The sequence below is a fragment of the Doryrhamphus excisus genome, chromosome 9, assembly GCF_030265055.1.
Source record: "Doryrhamphus excisus isolate RoL2022-K1 chromosome 9, RoL_Dexc_1.0, whole genome shotgun sequence".
Lineage (NCBI taxonomy): Eukaryota > Metazoa > Chordata > Actinopteri > Syngnathiformes > Syngnathidae > Doryrhamphus > Doryrhamphus excisus.
Window position 1 is genome coordinate 4,561,388 of NC_080474.1, and position 23,284 is coordinate 4,584,671.

Below are 23,284 nucleotides of genomic sequence, written 5' to 3' on the forward strand. Positions count from 1 at the left end.
AGGCCTGCCCACTAACCACTATTCCACTGTGCAGCCTTGGGAAGCACAAATCCAAAGGAAATACAGCTGGAATAGGTGCAGATTCTGGAAGATATAGTAACTGCTCTATGGGAGTCCACACCCCAATACAAAGGGTCAAAAAATGAGCATTTGGAATGTGGGAGGAAACCGGAGTACCCGGAGAAAACCCACGCATGCACGGGGAGAACATGCAAACTCCACACAGAGATGGCCGAGGGTGGAATTGAACTGGTCTCCTAGCTGTGAGGTCTGCGCGCTAACCACTAGACCGCCGTGCCGCCCTGAAATTAATATTCATAAAATAAATCAAATGAACAAACAACATAAAAATGATTGAAAAGTGAAGAAATATAAAGTGTAAAAACATATACGTATACATTAAAATGATGTAGTGTCAATTTTTAAGATTAATTCATCTTTAAAATTAAATAACCTAAAAGTTTAAAAAAAAATAATGCAAATGACTTATGTACATAAAATTGCAACAAATAATAAAAAATAAAAATGACTTTCATAAAAGTGGTTGAGACCCAGGTGGAGACCGTTTGAGAACCCCTGGTGTAAATCACCAGTTTTCCAGATTTCATTGCACGCGTGTGCAACTTTCTGAGCAATACAGCAAACAAGCAAACGCAGGTGAAAACATTCCCTCCTTAGCAGAGGTAAATAAAGTCTCCCACTGGTCACCAACAAGGCAACATTTCTGAAATCTCCATTATTGGCACAGCTGCCGAAAAGCACACTTTTCCTTTGCCTCGTGGGGTGACAATTATTTTGCAGAGTAAAACTTTCGCCACTGGTTACAAAGCAGCCTTGATATCTGATACCACTCAGCCATGAAGTCGGTGTACAATGATCATATCTTATAACAGAATAGCTTGAAATCGCATTAAGAGCCATGAGATTCAATTAGCATTTTAAAATCCTTGTACACATGCACATTAAGCCCTCACATACGAAGAGCGGCTACTCAGTGAAGGAACTGAATCAATATCATTGAGTGTCCGGAGCCTGGTGTCTCCAAACGGGACAGTGATCTGCAGAATGGTCGTTTTGAATGAAGCTAATTAAAGCTCATTAAAGATCTGATCCTTACAAAAAAATAAGCTTGCACGGCGGTTTCTCTTTCATTCTAAGGCTTTGGCAGGTACGGCTTTGAATGTCGTTACCTTTGACAAATGTTCTATAAAATTCTTGGCCCCCTTCTTCTTCAAGCCTGACACTTTAATTATGTCTTTACTGATACTAAGTATATTTATTTGTTTCTGAGTATGATTAGGGAAGAAATACTAAGCCGATTTTCCTGCAGGGTTGGACAAGGGCCGAGGATGAAAGTGTAGTTTTAGTTCTACTCTGCTTCATTTTTCTAAATTGCACATCGACAAAATTGCACATCTAGCAAAGCATCCTTAGATGACAATGGAACAATTTAGCTCAGCTACCGTCCGCCAATAACGGCATGAAAATGAGTTATGAGATCATGCCGGGGCGACAGTGGCTCAGGAGGCAGAGCAGGTCCTCAAGTAATCGGAAGGTTCGATCCTCGCGCCTTGATATTGGTATTGCCCGACCTTCAAGTTTGCAATATCGGTATCAGATCAGAAGTTAAACACTATGAAGACACCACTATTTTTTAATGATTTTTTAATTTTGTAGACGCAAAATGTTTCAAATAATTATCGGGGTTATCTGGTTGGTGAATTTCTAAAACAAATATTTTCAGAGAAAACCTGTTTATGACCTTGGAAATATGTTTTACAGTAAACCTCGGATATATCGGACTCGGATATATCGGAAATTCGCTCACAACGGACGGATAAAAAAGAACCAATTTTTCTGTAATGCATTTCCAATAAAAATTCATTGCATATATCGGATTTTTTATAACGGATTTCGCCTATTTCGGACAAAATCTCCAGTCCCGTTCCAATGCATTTCCATTAAATTTCCCTCGCATATATCAGATGGCCGCATCGTGGCGCTCCGATTCGCCGAATCGTGACAGGCCGCTATACGACGTCATTTGCAGCGTTTGCAGCGTTGCCTGCGCGTCCAGGTACATTGGAAACATAGTCAAGGAAGTGCCTTTTTATAACGGATAAAATCCGATTTACGCATATACCGGATATAAATCCGATATATGCGTAAAACGGACATTTTTCGGTATACGCATATAATGGATTTTGCTTATATCGGACAAAACCAGTGGGAACAATTGAATCTGATATATCCGAGGTTTACTGTATAACATTATTAGAGCCCTGTAGATCATGAAATAACACCCCTATAGTCACCTTTACGTTCCTACTACACAACATAGAAGACATAATCAGAAAAAATAAGACTGTTTTTCGTCTCCTCCCATGTTTAGTCTAAACCAGGGGTCTCAAACTCAATTTACCACTGGAGCTAGGTTCTGGGTGAAGCCGGGTCGCATCAGGTTTTCAAAAAAAACCCAAAATGCATTTATTAAAAACTGGAAAAAAATAAAAAACTATCTTCAATACTTTGGTTCCGGTTTTCCAAACCAAAATATCTGATAAAACATTCCACTGTTCTCAAATATCTTATTTTTTATTTTTCTATACACAAAATAAGATAAAAATAAATGAATAAACAAATTAAGAATAAAGACAATAAATCAATCAATCAGTAATAAATAAGTAAAATAATAATAAAACAGCAAATAAGAAAAAATGTAAGAAACCACATATAGTTGGTAGAGAAATTATTTTTTTCAGATTCAAATGTACAGTATTAACAGTTATTTAACCTTTAACATGAACATTAATGAAACTTAATAATTTGACCCAATTAGCAAGTTAGCATCATACTCAGTTCCATCTGGGAGCAGCGTCGTAACTTTAACAACATGTTTGATGAGATGCTTTATCTTGACGTGTATTTATTCCAAATCATTTCCTGCCTTTATTTGTACCCAGCGTCATAAGCCTTTAGCTTCATTGCTAATCCAAAGCAAAACAGAGCGGGGTAACAGGGGTAGGGTAACAGTATGGGCGGGGCAAAATCATGTTAATTGTGTCCGGTGTGCACACAGCTTTAAGCTGTCATTTCAACATTAAACTTTGGTATCAAGGTGGGGGCTTCAAACTAGCCTGCGGGCCGCGAGTTTGAGACCCCTGGTCTAAACAGTCCAACAGCACTCATATATTTCTATAGTAGTGAGGCGGACAGGGTCATAGAGTGACCTCGGCCAGCCAGAGGTATCCTAGTGATGCTTAGCAGTTCGACTGATTTATTGTTCCTTATCTTGGGAGAAGAAGAGGCTGTTTTGTATGAAAAGCCTCATTGTATGGTGCTGGTGGACACCAACACTGGATGCTAACGCCAACTAACGCCTCGCAAACACTTTGCGACAAGAGAAAAGAAACATCCACTCTCAATTCATCAAACACCAACAGTGGCCCGAAAGCCCACAAAGATACCCACACTTAAGCCAGCCTCAAAAAAAGGGGTACACCAATTGTAGGGGTTGGCAGAGTGAGTGAGGATTCCCCCCAAAATGAGGTTTTATCGTTGGTTTTATATATTTTTGTACTTTGGATATCACTTTATCTTCATTCATTCATTCATTTTCTACCGCTTTTTCCTCATGAGGGTCGCGGGGGATGCTGGAGCCTATCCCAGCTGTCTACGGGCGAGAGGCGGGGTACACCCTGGACTGGTGTCACAATCACAGGGCACATATAGACAAACAACCATTCACACTCACATTCATACCTATAGACAATTTGGAGTCGCTAATTAACCTAGCATGTTTTTGGAATGTGGGAGGAAACCGGAGTACCCGGAGAAAACCCACGCATGCACGGGATGAGAACATGCAAACTCCACGGTGGAACGAACCCTGGTCTCCTAGCTGTGAGGTCTGCGCGCTAACCACTAGACCACCGTGCCGCCCTCCTCACTTTATCTTTCCACTTCAATTTGGTATTAAATGAATATGCAGATTAAAACTGTAGCTTTTTCATGAATGAACACAAAAGTGAAGTTCAAATTGTCTGAAAGGGGTACATGACTACCAAAAGCTGATATCGGTACCCGTCATGAAGTGTTGGACAATATCGGATACTGGTACACAGCCAGTATGAATCATCTCCATTAAGAACTGCAGTGTGTTAGAATGGATATTTTTACAGTTTCCTTTAATATCCCATAGTGCTCCTTCACCACAATGTGGACAGAAATACAACAGCGGTGCAGCTTCTAACCATACTTGCATTTGCTGTTATGGGAGACATGCTCTCACCAAAGGACAAACCAGAGTCTGAAAATGACTAACAACCGCCAGGCTCCGATTGAGTTATGCTTTTACTGGCTGTGGGTCATTTGTTTATTTGTCAGCGGGGTTGTGCAAACACAACATGGACATGAATTAAGATCGTTTTATGACGTTACAAAACAAAAATAACAGAGAGGTGCGCTTACTTGTTCAGTGTCAGATCCAGAACAAACGGGGTGCCAAAGGCTTCTAGCTGGAAGCTAACCTGAGCAAGGTGGATTGCCTGTAAAGAGAGAAAAACACGTCACTGTTTTGATTGCTGTAGTTAAAATGAAGTGCGGTGGCACCTCATCATTCAAATGACCCAAAGGGAATAAAAATGCGACGCACGAGAAGAAGTAGATTGCAACACATCTTAAAAGAAGAATCTGCAGTGTTTTACTATGCTGGCTGGAGATGCTGGATGCTGGAGATGATTGGATGTTGAGCCAGGAGTGGACTGCTCTTGGGCATATGAGGGTGAGTCAGCAGAAGATTCGACAAAGGAATCGTTCAACAACCAAGGCAATTTAAGAAGTCATGGAAATTGAACCTTTCCAGACACCCCAAAATATTGAGAAAAAATTAGGGCTATCAAAAATAAATCACTTCTGGCAGTAGTGAATTTAATATTTTATTTTTGAATAATTAAATTATAAGTAATTATCCAGCATTAGAATTTAGTATCAATTTTTGAGAATAAATAATAATTATAAAAAATTATAAAATTATAAAAGAATTATTAAATAATTATATCACCGCGTACTGCGGTACGAGGTACATTATTAAAAAAAAATAAAAAACTTTTTTAGTTTAACATACAGTTTAACTTAAACTGTATTATGGAAAGTAGGAAGTGAACAAATGTAACAGTTACTGATTGTAAAAGTACCAAATGGAGGGGTAGGATTTAATAAGTTTTGCTTCTTCCTACTCCTTTTGGACATGTGGAACTGTGAACTGATTATGGGATGCACTCAATTGTAATCGGATGCATGTTCAAATGAAATAAAACCATTACCATTACCATTATGAGAATAAAGTCATATACAATAAAGAAAAACAGCAGAGATGGAAAAACAGCTGTGATTTTGGGAGAATAAAGTCAAAATATTAAGAGAGAAAAAATCATATTCTAAGGAGTGTCACGTCACGTTTGGCGTAGCGATGTGACCCCAGGGTGCAGATATGAAGACCAAGTGCAGGTAAAAACTTTGTTTTAATTATGCTAATGCGAGTAGCAAAAAGGATTTAGGCGAATAACCGGCATAAAGCACAAATGCATGCGAAAGGCTCAATGCACCAAAGGAAGACGCACCCGGCTGAACTAAATACAACAATTACTACCAGGTGAGTGTAAGAGGGAACATAAGAACAGAAAAGACCAACACGGGAAATATTCCAAAATAAGAGCACGAAACCAGGAACTACTGCTTACATATTCATTCATTCATTTTCTACCGCTTTTTCCTCACGAGGGTCGCGGGGGGGCTGGAGCCTATCCCAGCTGTCTTGAGATGAGAAGTGGGGTACACCCTGGGCTGGTCGCCAGCCAATCACAGGGCACATATAGACAAACAACCATTCACACTCACATTCATACCTATGGACAATTTGAAGTCGCCAATTAACCTAGCATGTTTTTGGAATGTGGGAGGAAACCCACGCATGCACGGGGAAAACATGCAAATTCCACACAGACATGACCGAGAGTGGAATTGAACCCTGGTCTCCTAGCTGTGAGGTCTGCACGCTAACCACTCGTCCGCCGTTCCGCCACACGGCTTACATAGTGAAACAAAACCAACTCAGCCAACAAGGGTTCAAAATGCTCTATTTTAGGAGAATAAACTCATAATCATAGTCATTGTCATTTTTGTAGCATAGCAATATATGTTATTATTTTTGAGTTGTAATAGTATGGGAAGCTAACAAAGCAAGTGAAAATATTATGGCACTAATATACTACTTATAAGAAAAACATGGTAGAAAATGTATTTTAGGAGAATACAATTAAAATATTAGGAAAACTATTAAATAGCATTAAAAAAAAGACTGTAGTTCCTATAATGAAATACTTTTTCACCTACTGTATATCACAAAGCTGAGGTGCATTTTTGTCCTGAACTATAACCTTTTAGGATATCAACAGCCATTGATTTGCTTTCCAAAATAAATTTAAACAAGAGCCTTGCATTGTTTCATTTTTTTAGTACGTGGAAAAAGTTTAGACACCCCTGCTGTGGGGTGGACAGACGTGGACTGGACTGTGTTAATGAGAGCTGCAGACAAGTTAGCCATCCATCCCGCCTGCTGGACGCCACACACAGATGTGTGGTGAAGAAATGACAGATGGTGATTCTGCTTGTCTGCAGCTTTCCTTCAGCACCACGCAGCATGACTTTCGGGTGCTGTTTATGCGTTTGGAAAAAGCTGGAAGACGGTAAGCCAGTAAGCAGCATTGCCGTGACGTGATCTGCTGATGGTAACAAAATATCATCTGGCTTGGTGCGTGTTGTTCATTCGGCTTACCTGGCCTCCCGCGGCCTGGCCCCTGGCCCTCGTGTCCAGGTCACGATGGGTGCTCTCCGAACCCTCGTTTAGGTAGTAGATGAGACGCGATGGGTAAGCGATCACATACTCTGCTGCTGTTGTGTTTTCAGTAGCAGGTGCTGCAGTTGCCTGTTGCTTCACCGGCACTGCGTCCTTCTCAACCTTGTCCTCTGCTCTGTGAGAAACTGCACACACACACACACACACACACACACACACCTGAGCCAGCTGTCATCCTCAAGTCGTGATAATCACACCAAGGTAAGGGGGGTCCATGGTGTCATTGCAATCCCTTGAGAATGACTTTTTTTCTGCATATTAATATTACAGTGTTCATATCATTATGACGGTGTTATATTCCACTTCCCAAAGACATTCCAGCTTTAAAAGTACAGTAGTCATAACACTTATGTATAAATGTGAGCACATTTCTAGCAAAACATGGAACAAAAGACTGGATGTTGTATCAACCCTCCTACACTAGCTCACCTCAAAGTCGCAGCACAGAGACACACTGTCCTGCGTTCTTTAGATCAAAAAGCAACGAGTACCCAAACATGCAGTAGACTACAGTACAGTACAGTACAGTACAGGATGCGAGTGGTGACATGAAATCATGCAGCGGTACGTACCGGATGACGCTAGCGATGCGTGAAGCCAAAGCGTGAGGATGCTGACGAGCAAAGTGGCCAGAAATATCAAACGCATGATTCATATTTGATGACTGAAATATCTCGATATCAACACAACAACATAGCGTGGAGCTGGCAGCCCATCGTGGCAGGGAGGTGCCGAGCAGACTGATGGGGAGGGAGGGCTTTCTTCATAGGTCCGGGAGGCACTGGGGTGCTTGCTGCTGCTGCTGCTGCTGCTGCCGCTGCAGATGATGGGAGGAGGAGGAGGAGGAGGAGGAGAAGGGAGGGGTGAGAGCGGGGAAGGCGGTGGCCAACCAAGCAGCTCCTAGAAGTCAAGCAGACTCCTCCTCGATGTGCACAAAGAAGTCCTCCGTCCATGCCGAGCAGGGCACATGCACTCACTTTGTGCAACCCGGAAACAGGAAGTGGGTGCACAGGATGGTTAAATGAAGGACACATCGGTGATCTGGGGAGAAAAGAGGAAAGCTGGGTCCTCTGAAATATGCTAACAAAAGAAAAAAATGGGAGTAGTTGGTTGGTGCATCACAGCATATCATAGCAATCCGCAGATGCTAATATTCCTCGAGAGCATGGGTGTCCATAGTACGACCCGCTGGATTATTTTTATTGGCCCCACGGCACATTATCAAAATATAAACAAAAAGTAATAAAATAAATAATAATAAATAAATATTTAAAAAATAAATATTAAAATAAATAACAATAACAAAAAATGATAAACAACTAATAAACAACTAACAACTAATAAAATTGCAACTACTAGCAAAACACGTTAAGAGAAAAGGTATTTTAAAGTCATATAATAAAGTCATAATATTGGGAGTAGAAAGTTGAATAAAATTGAAAAAAACAATAACAGAAAAATCATTATATAATCTTACAAGATTAATGGCAAAATATTTGTGAAAAAAAGCTGTAATCTAACAAAAAAATTATTAAAAATTAATTTCATGTCAATAAATATGATCAGAAAATATATCATTTTAGTTAAATATTAAAGTAAAATATGTTTTTACTTTTTAAAAGGTTATAATATGAAAAGAATAAAGTCAAAATATGACGGGAATAAAGTTGTAATTACAATAATTTAATTTCCGAGAAGAAAGTTTAAATATTTTAAGAGTTTAAGCGCAAAAATGGAATTAAAGAGCAAAGACTGACGTTTGCAGGACGTCAGGACCCTTTTTTTTAAGGCCTTTGACATGCAAAGTGTATCCGGACTTGCAGTGCTATTGTGGCAAGCTTGAGTCCCCAAAATATAATATATAATAATATAATAATAATAATCAGTAGCTTGTATTAAAAAAGCCATTCTAACAAGACATCATGTCAACACCTATGACGCACAAAGTACCCTGCCGACTGCACCATGTGGGCGTACCAACGAATATCGACACCCGTATTTTCCTGCCTCAAGGCATGCTAGGTAGCTTGCGGTCCTCTTTCTCATTCAACATTTTGCCATGTTTTGTCACATTTTTGCTTGATTGCAAAATATGTTGAGGAGTTTGTCAGAGAAGTAAACAAGGAGGAGTCAACATACTCTTGATATCCAGCATGGACTACCCAGCATTGGATACTTTAAAGCAAGAACTGAAATGTACCTTGCACCTGGTACTGAAAAATAATATAAGTTAATAAGCCAACAAGTGTATTAATAATGCAACAAGACTGAACCATAAACCAAGGGATTCTTCGTTCGGACACTACTGTACTACAGTACAGTACTACAATACTGTATGATAACTTCTCGTGGAAAACTCAATCGTGTGAAAACAAGGGCGTTGGAAAACCAATGTACTACTGTAGAAGCTTATCGTGGCTGTCAGCCATGTTTGTTGTGTACATTTGATTGGAACAATCTTTGAGGTCAGACCTCGTAAGCTCCTGGTGGCAGACTTCCAAAAATGTAGCAAGAGAGCTGGCATGAACGCGAAGTCCACACAGACTCACAAAGCCCCGAGTGTCCAAACTCTTTCCAGCGAGGGACACAAAGTAAAAAATGAAAGGATGTAATGGTTACTTTGATATTTTGTAAAGTAACACAAGATTTTGATATAAGAAAAAGCCCATTAGTATCAACTTCACTTTTTGCTCTTTTTTCCCCATTTTGGCTGTTTTTTATGTATGTTTCGTAATATTATGACTTTATTCCTATAATATTTTCACTTTATTCTCAAAATATTAGAACTTTTTCCCCCAACATAATTTTCCAAAAATTACGACGTTGTGTTGTTTTGTTTGATTCTTAAAAATGATTTTTTTCAACTTTTTCATATTACATTTGTTTTGTAAAATTACATCTGTTTTTTTCCATTACTGTTGTTTTTTTATGTTCCACCATAACATTCCATAATATGTTTAACTTTCCCCCAATATAATTTTCCAAAAATTACGACGTTGTTGTTTTGTTTGTTTCTTAAAAATGATTTTTTCAACTTTTTCAATTTTTTTCAACTTTTTCAAATTAAAATTTTTGTTTGTAAAATGACATCTGTTTTTTTCCATTACTGTTGTTTTTTTTTTTATGTTCCACCATAACATTCCATAATATTTTGACTTTATGCTCTGAATATTGTAACTTTTTCTTGAACCTAATTTTCCCCAAAATTCTAACTTTATTTGTTGGATTTTTCTTTAAAGGGGACCTATTATCCTCATTTTTCAACGCGTCTTATTGAGTTGTGGACTTCTATAGAGCAGCTATGCACAATAACCCGCACAGAAAACTTTTTAGATCTTCCAGAATCTGCACCTATTCCAGCTGTAATTCATTGGATTCCAAAACGGTCTGCTTTAAGTTATTCCTCCCTCGGCCCATGTATGGGCACGCCCAGTCCGCTGTGATTGGTTATACTCCCAAGTACTTACGGAGTACTGCCAAACCCCACTTTCTAATTTTGTGGGTGTAGGAGTCGATAATAAATGAATAAAGCTTTTGTAGAGATAATTGAAAAGTGGTTCGGAGCTACTATGAACGATATAAGGATTTCTTCCCCTCTATGACATCACAAAGGGACAGTTTTACCACGCCCTTTGAAACCGAGTGTTTGTCTTCTTTCAGAGCTTACTCCCAAATGCACAACACTCATTATCTAAAACTTTGGCATGGTTTAACACGAGAATACAACATTCTAGCTACATTTATAGGTCAGAAAAGTGGAAAAAACATAACAGGTCCTCTTTAATATTTCAACTTTATACTACTAAAATGATGTTATTTTTCCTCATACTATCCTGACTTTATTCACTTTTTCTCTTAATATTTTGACTTTATTCTTGTAAAAGGACTGTTGATTTTTCCATTTTTGCTCTTGTTGGGGTTTCTTTTTAAATTTGTATTTTTAGAGTGTGGCTCAGACCAATTAAAAAACAAACAGCCATAGACAATTACTAGTACTCCAAGAAAGGCACTGTATGGTGTGTTTACGTTCACTTTGCAACTGAATCAAGACTGTATTAAGTATTTAAAAGACATATATTAGCTGCTGTTGGATCTAGTGGAGCACCAATGCACATTTGCCACTGATATTTATTTCCTTTTGCCTGTGGAAGTGTGACTCACACTTCACTCACTGCCACGCTGTACAAAGTGTGAAGGTGATTTCAGCATCAGAAGTCCCAAAAAAAGCAAATATTGTGCCTGAATTCATGCATTCCTAAATCTGCTCCCAAACGTTTGTCATTTTCTCTTAAAGGGAAGCATTCTAAATCAGTCAGGAAGCGAACATTGTTCGTGTTTGCATTAATTTAAGAGTAAATTTACGGGTTGTCATTAAAAAAAAACAAACTATGTTTATTGAGAGACGGGTGGTGGCTGTGAGAAGCAGCCAAAGCTCCAATGAATGAAGGCATTCTTTGTCGGTGCCTTCGACCAATAGGATTTCTCCCCTCCGTGGTGCGCATGTGACGCGTCAGCGGGGACACGCCCACTCTACACACACATCCCAGCGCGCTGGAAGAGCCGACAAAGTTTAGTTTGGATGGACTCACGGAAAGATCATACATGGGCTTTTCGCAGGGGGACGTTTACGGTTCGGGATAATGTAACCAAAGGACGTTCGGCGTGTTTGGATGTTCCATAAAAACAAACCTCCATGTGCCGCTACTTCTGTGCTTGGTAAGCTTTCCACTTTGAATGCCTTCGGGAATATAAACAGTAAAGCTCTCTGTATGAAAGGTAAACAAAACATCTTTGTGTATTTTTGCCACAAAGAAAAAAAGAAAGGATGCAAAGAAAAACTACATTTTTGATGCAGTTTATTGTTAGTATTATTAGTATTACCTGCACTTTTTGCTCCCCCCCATTTTTTATCTTCTTTGTAATATGTCTTGTCGTAATATTACGTATTTATTCCCATAATATTATTACTGTTTTCTTTTGTTTATTATGATAGTATGACTTTAAAAATAACATCAAAAATATTTATATAAATATGATTTATTTTGGGGACTTTCCTGTAATATTTTGACTTTATTCCCATCAAATCACAGTTCAATTTTCCAACTATTTAAACCAGGGGTCTCAAACTCGATTTACCTGGGGGCCACTGAAGCTAGGATCTGGGTGAGGCTGGGCTGCATCAGGTTTAAAAAAAATAATAATAAAAAAAATAAAAATAAAAAAAACTGTCTTCAATGCTTTTGCTTCTGCTATCTATGCCCTACACTTTTTAATTAATTTAAATTAATAAAAAAAACAAGAATACAGAAAATCAAACAATCATTCATTCATTTTCTACCGCTTTTCCTCACGAGGGTCGCGGGGGGTGCTGGAGCCTATCCCAGCTGTCTTTGGGCGAGAGGTGGGGTACACCCTGGACTGGTCGCCAGCCAATCACAGGGCACATATAGACAAACAACCATTCACACTCACATTCATACCTATGGACAATTTGGGGTCGCCAATTAACCTAGCATGTTTTTGGAATGTGGGAGGAAACCCACACATGCACGGGTAGAACATGCAAACTCCACACAGAGATGGCCGAGGGTGGATTTGAACCCTGGTCTCCTGAGGTCTGCGCGCTAACCACTCGACCGCCGTGCCGCCTTTTCAGATTCAAATTAACAGTATTAACAGTTATTCAACTTTTAACATGAACATTAATGAAACTTCATAATTTACCCAATTAGCAAGTTAGCTAATTAGCTAATAACATCTGGGAGCAGCGTCATTGTTGATCTAAATGCCCTTACATGCTAAACAGATTTGCTCTGTCAGAAAAGGTTTAAGCTACAACTTCCCTGTACTATGAAATCTTATTTGCTGTTATTTTGCTTTTTCCACTTTTCTGACCTATAAATGTAGTTAGAATGTTCTATTCTCGTGTTAAATGGTGCCAAAGTTTCAGATAAGGAGGTTAGCGCATTTGGAAGTGAGTTCTGGAAGAAGTTTGGGATGCCTCAAAACGCTCGGTTTCAGAGAGCTTTTTCTAACACTGGGACCCTGTGATGTCACAGGGAGCCGGATTTCCTTATATGGGCATGTGCATGTGCCTCGCCATTGCTCTGCTTTGCTCTGTTAATGGTTGTTAGCTGTGAAATATCTGCCAAACTCCCTGGGAAAGGTGAATTATTGTCGGACACACTATGCCCGCACTCAGTAAACGTGGACCTACGTTACCCTGATTTACCCGGGAATTACCTAAGCTGTACAAGTGACTGTACAAGTGACTAGATTTCAAAAGAAGTAGCCATGAGTGTACCGGCTCCTAAAAATACAACAAATAACATCAATCTCTTTTCAATATTATCACTGATTTTGAATTGAAATGATCTAAAAATGTGTTTCTAACTTGAGAGTGTACAGTAAAGATAACTTCTCACCCTGCTAGCTTGTTGATGATGCCGTCTGCAGTGGAAAAGTACGTTGCACAACAATTATTGTCTTCCTTTCCAAAAGTCCCTTAACCATCTAAGAATGATTCATACTCTTGTGGTTCTTCCTGCCTCGTCTGTCGACCATCGTCTCGCTCGCCACAGCGTTGACCCAAATGGATGTTCAAATTATGTTCCAGGCCTACCCAGGACACACCCAGCACTCACTTCAACACAGGAACTGAATGATCCACAAGACGGGTCGTCGTGGCTCCTGGATCCTTTTGGAGAAGAGCCAATTGTGAGAGTCCAAGTCAGGAGGTATGCAGGACTATTCACCATTTTCTTAAAGCAGTGGTCTCCACACTGAAAAATCAATAGATGGACATGTCACTTTGATATTTGATATTTTGTAAGCCAACCAATGGAGATACAGCATGCTAAGAAGTCATACATATGTAGTAGTTCAGGAAAAAACAGCCCGCATGTCAGCTGTGTGCCATCTGTGAAAAAAGGTAGAATCAGTATGAACTGTTTCTCCTTATTTGATTATTTTTCCAACTTTTTCCAACGTAATTTTCCAAAATGTGTAACTTCATACTTTGTTTTGTTTCTCATAATATTAGGACTTTAGAAAATCTTTATTTCATATTTCAACTTAATGGTTATAAAAAAAACACGTTATTTTCCTATTATTTCAACTATTATTCTAAAATCAACATTTTTTCCCATCCTAATTTTCCAAAATGTACAACTTCTTGTTTGTTGATTTTAGAAAGTAACATCTTTTTTTGTAAATTTTTCAAATTTATGCGTCTAAAAATTACATGTTTTTTCCTTTGAATATTACGACTTTATTCTCATAAAATGACAACTTTTTCTCATAATATTGTGACTTTTTCTCAGAATATCAAAACTTTTTCCCAAATTAATTTTCCTAAATTTGCAACGTTTTCTTATATTAGGACTTTAGGAAATATTTTTTTTTCTTGAAATTTTCTGCTTGATGGTTGTAAAAGTGAAATGTTTTTCTTAATAATATAATACTATATAGTCAAATTATGACATTCTTCCCTGTAAGATGACACATTTTGGTTTAAGATGAATATTCTCATAAAATGATTGCTGTTTTTTTTTTCAATTTCGGCTGTTGTTAATTGTATTTTCATTTTCTACCGCTTTTCCTCAAGAGGGTTGCGGGGTACACCCTGGTACTGGTGGCCAGCCAATCACAGGGCACATATAGACAAACAACCATTCACACTCACATTCATACCTATGGACAATTTGGAGTCGCCAATTAATTAATTAGCATGTTTTTGGAATGTGGGAGGAAACCGGAGTACCCGGAGAAAACCCACGCATGCACAGGGAGAGCATGCAAACTCCACACAGAAATGGTCGAGGGTGGAATTGAACCCTTGGTCTCCTAGCTGTGAGGTCTGCGCGCTAACCACTTGACCTCCGTTAATTGTATTTGTAAAAAAAAACAACAAATGCGGGCCGTCTTAAAGAGATGGATCTCACCATGAGATTTTCCCTTGCAGATAACCTCCAAGCAGTGATGGCTGACTCCGCAGAGGACTATGGAAACTACAGCTACGACTACTACATGGAGTACGGTGACATGGAAGAACTTAAAGTCGACCACAAGCAGAGAGAAGCGATACACATTATCTCAGTGGTCATCTATGTGGTTTCCTTTGTGCTGGGCCTCATCGGAAACGGAACTGTCCTTTGGGTGACGGGATGCAAGAGCAAAAGGACCGTGAACAGCGTTTGGTTGCTCAATCTGGCACTGGCCGACTTTGTCTTTGTGCTCTTCCTGCCCTTCTACATCGATTACATCCTGCGGGACTTCCACTGGGACTTTGGTGTGGCTATATGTAAGATTAACTCCTTTGTGTCGGTGATGAACATGTACGCGAGCGTTCTGTTCCTGACCGTGCTCAGCATTGACAGATACGTATCGCTTGTCCATCACAACTGGTCTCAGAGGTATCGGACCGTAGCGAGAGCCTGGCTCGTAAGTGTTTGTGTATGGGTCACGGCCGCCGTCATGAGCTGCCCGGCGCTCATCTTTCGGGATACGGTGCGCTTACAGAACAAGGTGATATGCTTTAATAACTTCCACGCACAGGATGGACAGTCCGCAGCAGTAAGTCACATTCTAATCGTCTCCATTCGTACCACAGTGGGCTTTCTACTGCCTTTCTCCGCTATATGTGTAACCAGCCTTCTTCTGACTAGGAAGGTGACGCAATCTCAAGGCTCAGTTCGGCTCTCCAACTTCACTAAAACGGTCTCTGCAATGGTTCTGGCCTTTTTTTTATGCTGGGCCCCTTTCCACATATTTAGCCTGATGGAGCTATCCATACATTCCTCGCTGTATCTACACAACGTTCTGAAAATGGGGTTTCCTCTGGCCACCAGCTTGGGCTTTTTCAATAGCTGCATTAACCCGCTGCTTTATATGCTTCTGGGGAAAAAGGTCCGCCACATTCTGAAACGCGCATGCCTGGACATAACTAAAAGCTCGCTCAGAGAACTCAGCCAGTCTGTCTCAGGGACTGAAATGGAGTCTCTGCCTGGGGTACCTCAAGACCAGGACAGTGCACCAGAGGAACCTGTGGCGTCATCCACTCTGTGATTGCAGTTGTGTACAGAAACGTCATAATCACCTCCCATACATTAGCATTCCATCTCGGTTAGGTGTTTACCTGCTCTTTGTAATTTGGACAAATTGATGTCTTCAACCGATTATTACATCACAATGGTGACGCCTGGATGAAGCACAGGAAGGAGTATTAAGGCCAAAACACAAAAGTAACACTTTTCAAACTCAATAAAATAGTTTCATATTGAACAGACGCAAATGTTTGCACAGTCGCAATACATTGCACATAATGCAGGTACTGGCAGAAAAGGCAAGATCGCACGTAGAAATTAATTTTCTCTGCAGGGTAGCAGGGCTCCCCCTAGAGATAAGGTCAATAGAACCGCTGCAGAAAAGGACAATATACTGCAATACTCTACAACAGGGGTTTCAAACTCAATTTACCTGGGGGCCACTGGAGCTTGGGTCTGGGCAAGGCTGGGCCGCATCAGGTTCCCCCCCCCAAAAAAACGCATTTATTAAAAACAGAAAAATATACAAATTTTTTCAGTGCTTTGGTGCCGATTTTCTACAATAAAAGCTCTGATAAAACATTCCACTGTTCTCAAATATCTTAATTTTTATTTTTCTGCACAAAATAAGATGACAAATAAATAAATCAAGAATAAAGAAAATTAATCAATCAGTAATAAATAAATATAATAATAATAATAAAACGGCAAATAATAAAAACGTAAGAAACCACATATAGTTGGTAGGTAGACAAATTTTTTCAGATTAAAATGAACAAAGCATTATTAGAGCCCTGTAGACATGACAAAACACGACTATAGTCACATTTATACTTTTTTTTAATTTACAACATATTGCGCAACTGCAGGGTCTTGAGACACATGCTAACTCGCAAACTAGAGACCTAAACGGTAGCCTTCAAGTTATTTCCTTTAAACTTAAATAGCCAAAAACGTACCACTTCCACACGGATATGGAGGATAACTATTAACAGTTATTTAACCTTTAACATGAACATTAATCAAGCGTAATAATTTTTTCTGGGTACATGATACCATACAGCATCCATATCAAACTTGCGCGGGCCGCACTAACATTAAACTTTCATATCAAGGCGGGGGCCTCAAACTAGTGTCCTGCGGGCCACATTTGGCCCGCGGGCCGCCTGTTTGAGACCCCTGCTTTACACTGACTAAGCTATAGCTCAAGTATTATTTAGTTTGTCTCTTGACAAGCTATAGTAAAATATTTATAGAAATGTGACTGGCATACAAAATCTCTGGGATAGTAAAATAAAATAGAGCAATGTAAACTTTCACTTTCATTAAAAGTTCTGGTTTGACATTATTTGCAACAACCATGAAGGGATTTTTTAAAATTTGTTTTGCTTTTAAAAGAGAAGTAGGTGTGCTACAATTATGTTAATAGCGGTAATATTCCACACTATTTGTTTCAAAATGTATACTGGCTGCTAGAGTAGACTTTAATTATTTGTAGAAATCTTACATGTGTATTCCATTTAATATATTCCAACAAAAATGCACTTAATAAATGTGCTCTACTGTACAATGTTTGGATGTTTTTCTAACAGTATTAAGTGGGTTACATCATTAAAGCTGTGAACCTTGGTGTATAAAATGATCCTTTCTCGGGCCTGGTGGTGAGTTAGACAGGACGGTGACATAAGTCCAGATGTGCATCTATTTTTTTTTCCCCCTGCAGGGCTTGATTACACATTCAGCCACTTCCTGTTATGTCTCACTGTTGAACTCTGACTTAAAATGTTGACATGGCATTCCCACACTGTGTCGCTTCACTTCTTCCTAAAAACAGTGGCTGGAATTGTCAACAGCTTCAATTTTATGTGTAACATCCGCAAAACATGACTTTATTTTCATAAATTGAGAACTTTGTTTGTAATATTATGACTGTATTCTCCTCACTTTATCATCACTTTTCCGCAATAAAATAAAAATAACATATTTTTTCTTTTAATTTGTGCGTTTTATGCTTCTGAATATTATGTTTTGTCGTCAGAACATTACAATTTTCGTCTGCACTGTAAATCACCCTACATCAATCGACATCAATCAACTTTATGGTTTAAAAATATAAATAAAATAAATGAAATATTAAACAAATAATTTCTGTCTATCATAGGAAATACACTACTTTAAAAAATTTACCAGACACAATTTGAATTTGGGCTGCACGGTGGGCGAGTGGTTAGCATGCAGGCCACACAGCTAGAACACTGGAGTTCGATTCCACCCTTGTGGGTTTTCTCCAGTTTCCTCCCACATTCCAAAAACATGCTAGGTTAATCAGCGGCTCCAAATTGTCCATAGGTATGAATGTGAGTGTGAATGGTTGTTTGTCTATATGTGCCCTGTGATTGGCTGGCCACCAGTCCAGGGTGATAAGCGGTAGAAAATGAATGAATGAATAAATTTGAATTTGTACAGTGTATCAGATCAGTATTGCCGATTGCAATACCAGCCTGAATTTTACTCAGTATCGTATTGGAAATGTGTGTGAAACGTTTATTTTGTACTCTGTCCGAAGCGTTGCGTTTGCCAGCATCCAATTTGATCAAAGTCAGCTCGGCTTCAGCCAGCAATGCTAACAAAATGTCACTAATTGAGTTTGTTACTGACAATACGTGGCTTTGCCTTTGTGCTGACTGACCCATTTAGCATTCAATGTGCACTTTGTTTTTAGCCATGGGGATTAGACTCATTTCGTTCTATGTAACATTGGCTGTGAAGTCACGAGCCGTGTTGTATTGTACTGTACTGCAGCAACACTGTATCTACAGCAGGGGTGTCCAAGGTGTGGCACGGGGGCCATTTGTGGCACATGGCTGTTAATGGCTAAGCCACACGTGTCCTAAACACTAGGGGTGGGAATCTCAGCACTGAGGACGATTCGATACACATCTCAATGCACTGCCAGCGATATGATACTTTAACAATACATGGAATTTTCTAGCGATATGATGCGATACGATACGATATGATGCGTTACAATGCGATATGATGCAATACGATGCGATACGATCCGATACGATGCGATACGATGCGGTACGATGCGATACGATACGATGCGATACGATGCGATACGATGCGATACATACGATATGATGCGATACGATGCAATACGATATGATGCGATACGATATGATTCGATACGATTTGATACGATATGATGCGATATAATTCACCCTTTTCACGATGCAATATGATACGATCATTCATTCATTCATTAATTTTTTTCCTCAGGAGGGTCGCGAGGTGCTGGAGCCTATCCCAGCTGTCTTTGGGCGAGAGGCGGGGTACACCCTGGACTGGTGGCCAGCCAATCACAGGGCACATATAGACAAACAACCATTCACACTCACATTCATACCTATGGACAATTTGGAGTCGCCAATTAACCTAGCATGTTTTTGGAATGTGGGAGGAAACCGGAGTACCCGGAGAAAACCCACGCATGCACGGGGAGAACATGCAAACTCCACACAGAGATGGCCGAGGGTGGAATTGAACCCGGCAAATGTGTTACCGCTTGTCACTCATTGAGTTGAATTGCAAAATGGTACAGAATAAATTATTGTTGTGTATTTATTTCATTTACAATTCAGGTTGGATTACATTTTGGTCGCTGCGTGGATTTGTTGTGCGCTGAGAACACACGTGCAACTTAGAGGGAACATTGCTTGAGAGAGCCAACCATGTAAGCATTGTTTCATCGCTCACGGTTTTGTGCAAAGGACCAACCCCTGCAATAACAAAGTGACAGCAGCAAGTTGCTTCACTGAGGATAAAAGAGCAAGTGGAGGACAAGAACATTGGGGCGCTTGTCAAAACCATGATGACTTATCGGAACCAGCGCACTCGTGTGTGGTGAGTCACTCTCATCATCTGGAATGAACCTTAATAGGGAGCTTTTGCTTTGCCAAAGACATGAGTACCATGTGGAGAAGAGGACAAGACATTGAGAATTACTATAGAAATATTATATTCAATTTTTGGACCATTTTGCGTGTTCCCCTGATCTACATCCAGCTGAGAACATTTAGGAATAAATGGCAAAGGACGTTTAGTTGCAGATAGTGGATGCCATCCGTGAACTTGGAGCAACATTCCCACTAGGCTGCTGGAAACACTGGCATCAAACATTTTTCAGATGATTAAATTGGTGCAGCTTCTCATTACTGACGCCTTTTTTAAGCACTTGATTTAAATTTTTTGCTTACAATTCCTAGAGATGGGGCGGCACGGCGGTCTAGTGGTTAGCGCACAGACCTCACAGCTACGACACCAGGGTTCAATTCCACCCTCGGCCATCTCTGTGTGCAGTTTGCATGTTCTCCCCGTGCATGCGTGGGTTTTCTCCGGGTACTCCGGTTTCCTCCCACATTCCAAAAACATGTTAGGTTAATTGGCCACTCCAAATTGTCTATAGGTATGAATGTGAGTGTGAATGGTTGTTTGTCTATATGTGCCCTGTGATTGGCTGGCGACCAGTCCAGGGTGTACCCCGCCTCTCGCCCGAAGACAGCTGGGATAGGCTCCAGCACCCCCCGCGACCCTCGTGAGGAAAAGCGGTAGAAAATGAATTAATGAATTAATTCCTAAAGATGCCACCATCATAGAGCAAAAGCACTTGTCTGTGTAGCATTATAGAGTGTGCATACAGGGAGTAGGGTTCCTAATAGTTGTTACCCACCTCAATCAGTGGCAGAGTTTTTTAAAACACTGGTAGTCCCGAAAAAAAAAACCCATTACATGTTACCAATGTTGTAGAAAACGTAATGCTAAAATGCTAAAGCTACTTACTTACCATTGAGAGACGTCTTCAAGTAACCTCTTCTCTTGAGAACCCTCAGACTGTCCAGTCTCTACTTCCGCATCGGATTCTGCATCTAACACATATGACTGTATGTTAAAAGCTGACATTTTAAAAAGAGAAATCATAATTTATGAACAACTCATATACCGTTTATGAACTGCTATGAAGTTGGTTTCACAGCTAGCGGCACAAAACAGAAGTCCTTCTAAGCACTCGGGAGTGTGACCAACCACAGCAGAGTGGCCATGCCTGGAGGTGGGCCGCGGGTGGAATAAATGCAAAGAAATACAAGTGGAATAGGTGTAGATTCTGGAAGATCTAGAAAACTTTCTGTGCAGGTAATTGTGTGCTGCTGCTCTATAGGAGTCCACAACTCGGTACAATTGTGGGTTAGTGCGTGTGGTCAGTTTCTGCTCACTTCATCTTTCTCCGTGTCTCCAGATGTTATATCATCAATGAGTTATTTTGGTAAAAATAATTTAATTAATTAATAATTTAGTTAATTTGGTTAAAAATGATCTAACTGCAGATTCTTATTTCTTTCTCTGTAGCTTTGCTTATGATGCTCTTCAGCAACAGACAGCCTTTGGTGAAAAATGAGCCTGGGCATCTCAACCTGGGAAGATATGCTGAGTCAAGTAGCTGGTGCAGTATGCAAATTCATAGTGAAACAGCGTGAGATCATTTGTTACCTGTGGTTTTGATTCTACAGTTGAAGGTCACATTATTGGTTCTGTCGCAGGAGGCCTGATGGATGCGGGGACTCGAAAAAAACATGCTGAACCGTCAGCATAATGACTGTGGCTGTGCACTGGAGAGGTAAGACCAACTGATGCAAGTCGTACGCGGAGAGCACTTACTCGTACTTTTTCTGACAACTTTTCCGATGTGACTTGCATTCAAACTACATCTTTAACCGTTGCGGTGATGCTTCTAGTCTTTATAAAAGACTAAGGTAGAGCTACATATGTGCTATATAATACTGCTGAGCTGTTTTGTATATGGGCGGCACGGTGGTCGAGTGGTTAGCGCGCAGACCTCACAGCTAGGAGACCAGGGTTCAATTCCACCCTCGGCCATCTCTCTGTGTGGAGTTTGCATGTTCTCCCCGTGCATGCGTGGGTTTTCTCCGGGTACTCCGGTTTCCTCCCACATTCCAAAAACATGCTAGGTTAATCGACGACTCCAAATTGTCCATTGGTATGAATGTGAGTGTGAATGGTTGTTTGCCTATATGTGCCCTGTGATTGGCTGGCGACCAGTCCAGGAGGTACCACGCCTCTCGCCCAAAGACAGCTGGGATAGGCTCCAGCACCCCCTGTGACCCTCGTGAGGAAAAGCGGTAGAAAATGAATGAATGAATGAATGAATGAGTGGGCTATCCCCACTATCCCCACCTCATTATCCCAAATGAGGGAACACTGTAATTTGAAAGCCCTTTAAATTGTGTTGATGATTGACTACTACTAAACTAAAACTATGTAGAAAAGCTAAAGAAAAGAAATTGCTTTTATAAGTGTTATCTACTTCAGTATTAGTAAAATAGATGCATAGGCAGGTGAAATCCACTTTAAAATCCATACTTATTGCACTGCGGGACCTTCACAATACTATCCATGTAACCTCAACGTTTGATTGGACAGACCCCTAAAGAGTGTATACAAAGTTGAGTGGTTATTCTTCAAATTTCAAGTCAGTCTGACTGGTAAGGTCATTTTGATTTAATAACAGCTCCACCATGTGGTGTATTTGTTAGAAAAATACTAGAACTGGTAACACAGTATGGATGCATGCTTTGACAAATGTTCACCCCTTTGTGCGCAGTGCATACGGAGTTGGAGGTGTCCTAATTTTTTGCACATGAATGTACATGTGAGAAATGTCTCTTATCTTCCTCTCAGGAAGTGACTCCTCCAATTTGCTGTTTGTCAGTAAATGTTATCACCCTCGTGGAAGACGCGGTCTTAAGTCGGTGTGTCGGTATCTACGGTGCCGGCTAAAGAAAAGCATCCTGTCCTGAACAGGGAGGATGAAGCTGCGATAATGGCAGCTGTGTCAACTCTAACACGGAGTGCTTACATCAGCAGTGAAGTGGAGGACAATTGGAAGGTTCTCAATGTGCTTCACAGGTAGAATAGTATATAACGGAAAAGCTTCGAGTGGGAAAAGTGACTGTTTAATCTACAATACATGTACTTTTTTTTTTGCTGTCTCTGCAGTGCTGCCAGTCAAGCACTTGATCTTGGGTGCACACCAGGACTGGACGCTATCAGAGAGAACCCACCTAAGGTTCCAGTCCTTATAGGAGCTGAGGCTGGCTGCATTACCCGCAAAGATATCCCAGTGGACAGCTTTATAATTTATCAAGGTCGACTGTTTTTACCTCTCAGCGGCAGTTAAGCTCTCTCTTTCCATACGTTGCTGTATCGTTTCTGGAGAAAAAAAGAGAAAGAGATGGAGATGACAAGG

At 40.1% G+C, this 23,284-nt stretch overlaps 3 protein-coding genes across 20 annotated transcripts in view; 2 read left to right on the forward strand and 1 right to left on the reverse strand.

Annotated features, from left to right (window-relative positions):
* Nucleotides 1–23,284, reverse strand: part of LOC131135831 (disintegrin and metalloproteinase domain-containing protein 23) — a 76,509-nt gene that overhangs the window by 38,453 nt on the left and 14,772 nt on the right. For 13 of the 18 annotated variants that reach the window (XR_009131658.1, XM_058082177.1, XM_058082167.1 and 10 more), the window contains 6 exons: nucleotides 20,963–23,247; nucleotides 20,807–20,888; nucleotides 13,561–13,698; nucleotides 7,489–7,957; nucleotides 6,836–7,041; nucleotides 4,471–4,547 (listed from right to left, as the gene is read on the reverse strand). Coding sequence is in view for 17 of the 18 variants with exons in the window: in XM_058082177.1 (XP_057938160.1) it covers nucleotides 4,471–4,547; nucleotides 6,836–7,041; nucleotides 7,489–7,564 (359 nt within the window). In the remaining variant the exon portion in view is untranslated. Of the gene's footprint in view, nucleotides 1–4,470; nucleotides 4,548–6,835; nucleotides 7,042–7,488; nucleotides 7,958–13,560; nucleotides 13,699–16,052; nucleotides 16,116–20,806; nucleotides 20,889–20,962; nucleotides 23,248–23,284 lie in introns of all 18 variants that reach the window. The other 5 variants (XM_058082171.1, XM_058082166.1, XM_058082165.1 and 2 more) reach the window with 4 other exon arrangements.
* Nucleotides 11,468–17,929, forward strand: cmklr2 (chemerin chemokine-like receptor 2). Its single transcript, XM_058082187.1, has 3 exons — nucleotides 11,468–11,632; nucleotides 13,533–13,653; nucleotides 14,880–17,929. The coding sequence occupies exon 3, from the start codon at nucleotides 14,897–14,899 to the stop codon at nucleotides 15,980–15,982; it is 1,086 nt and encodes a 361-aa protein (XP_057938170.1). The 5' UTR covers nucleotides 11,468–11,632; nucleotides 13,533–13,653; nucleotides 14,880–14,896; the 3' UTR covers nucleotides 15,983–17,929.
* On the forward strand, nucleotides 22,790–23,240 carry LOC131135840 (NADH-ubiquinone oxidoreductase 75 kDa subunit, mitochondrial-like). The gene is made up of 2 exons (XM_058082192.1): nucleotides 22,790–22,944; nucleotides 23,035–23,240. The coding sequence occupies exons 1-2, from the start codon at nucleotides 22,859–22,861 to the stop codon at nucleotides 23,213–23,215; spliced, it is 267 nt and encodes an 88-aa protein (XP_057938175.1). The 5' UTR covers nucleotides 22,790–22,858; the 3' UTR covers nucleotides 23,216–23,240.

Bases quoted from the DNA above. Each gene is read 5' to 3' on its own strand.
- cmklr2 (XM_058082187.1), top strand. From the start codon at position 14,897: ATGGCTGACTCCGCAGAGGACTATGGAAACTACAGCTACGACTACTAC.
- LOC131135840 (XM_058082192.1), top strand. From the start codon at position 22,859: ATGGCAGCTGTGTCAACTCTAACACGGAGTGCTTACATCAGCAGTGAA. The intron at 22,945-23,034 runs GTAGAATAGTAT...CTGTCTCTGCAG, and splicing joins GTTCTCAATGTGCTTCACAG to TGCTGCCAGTCAAGCACTTG.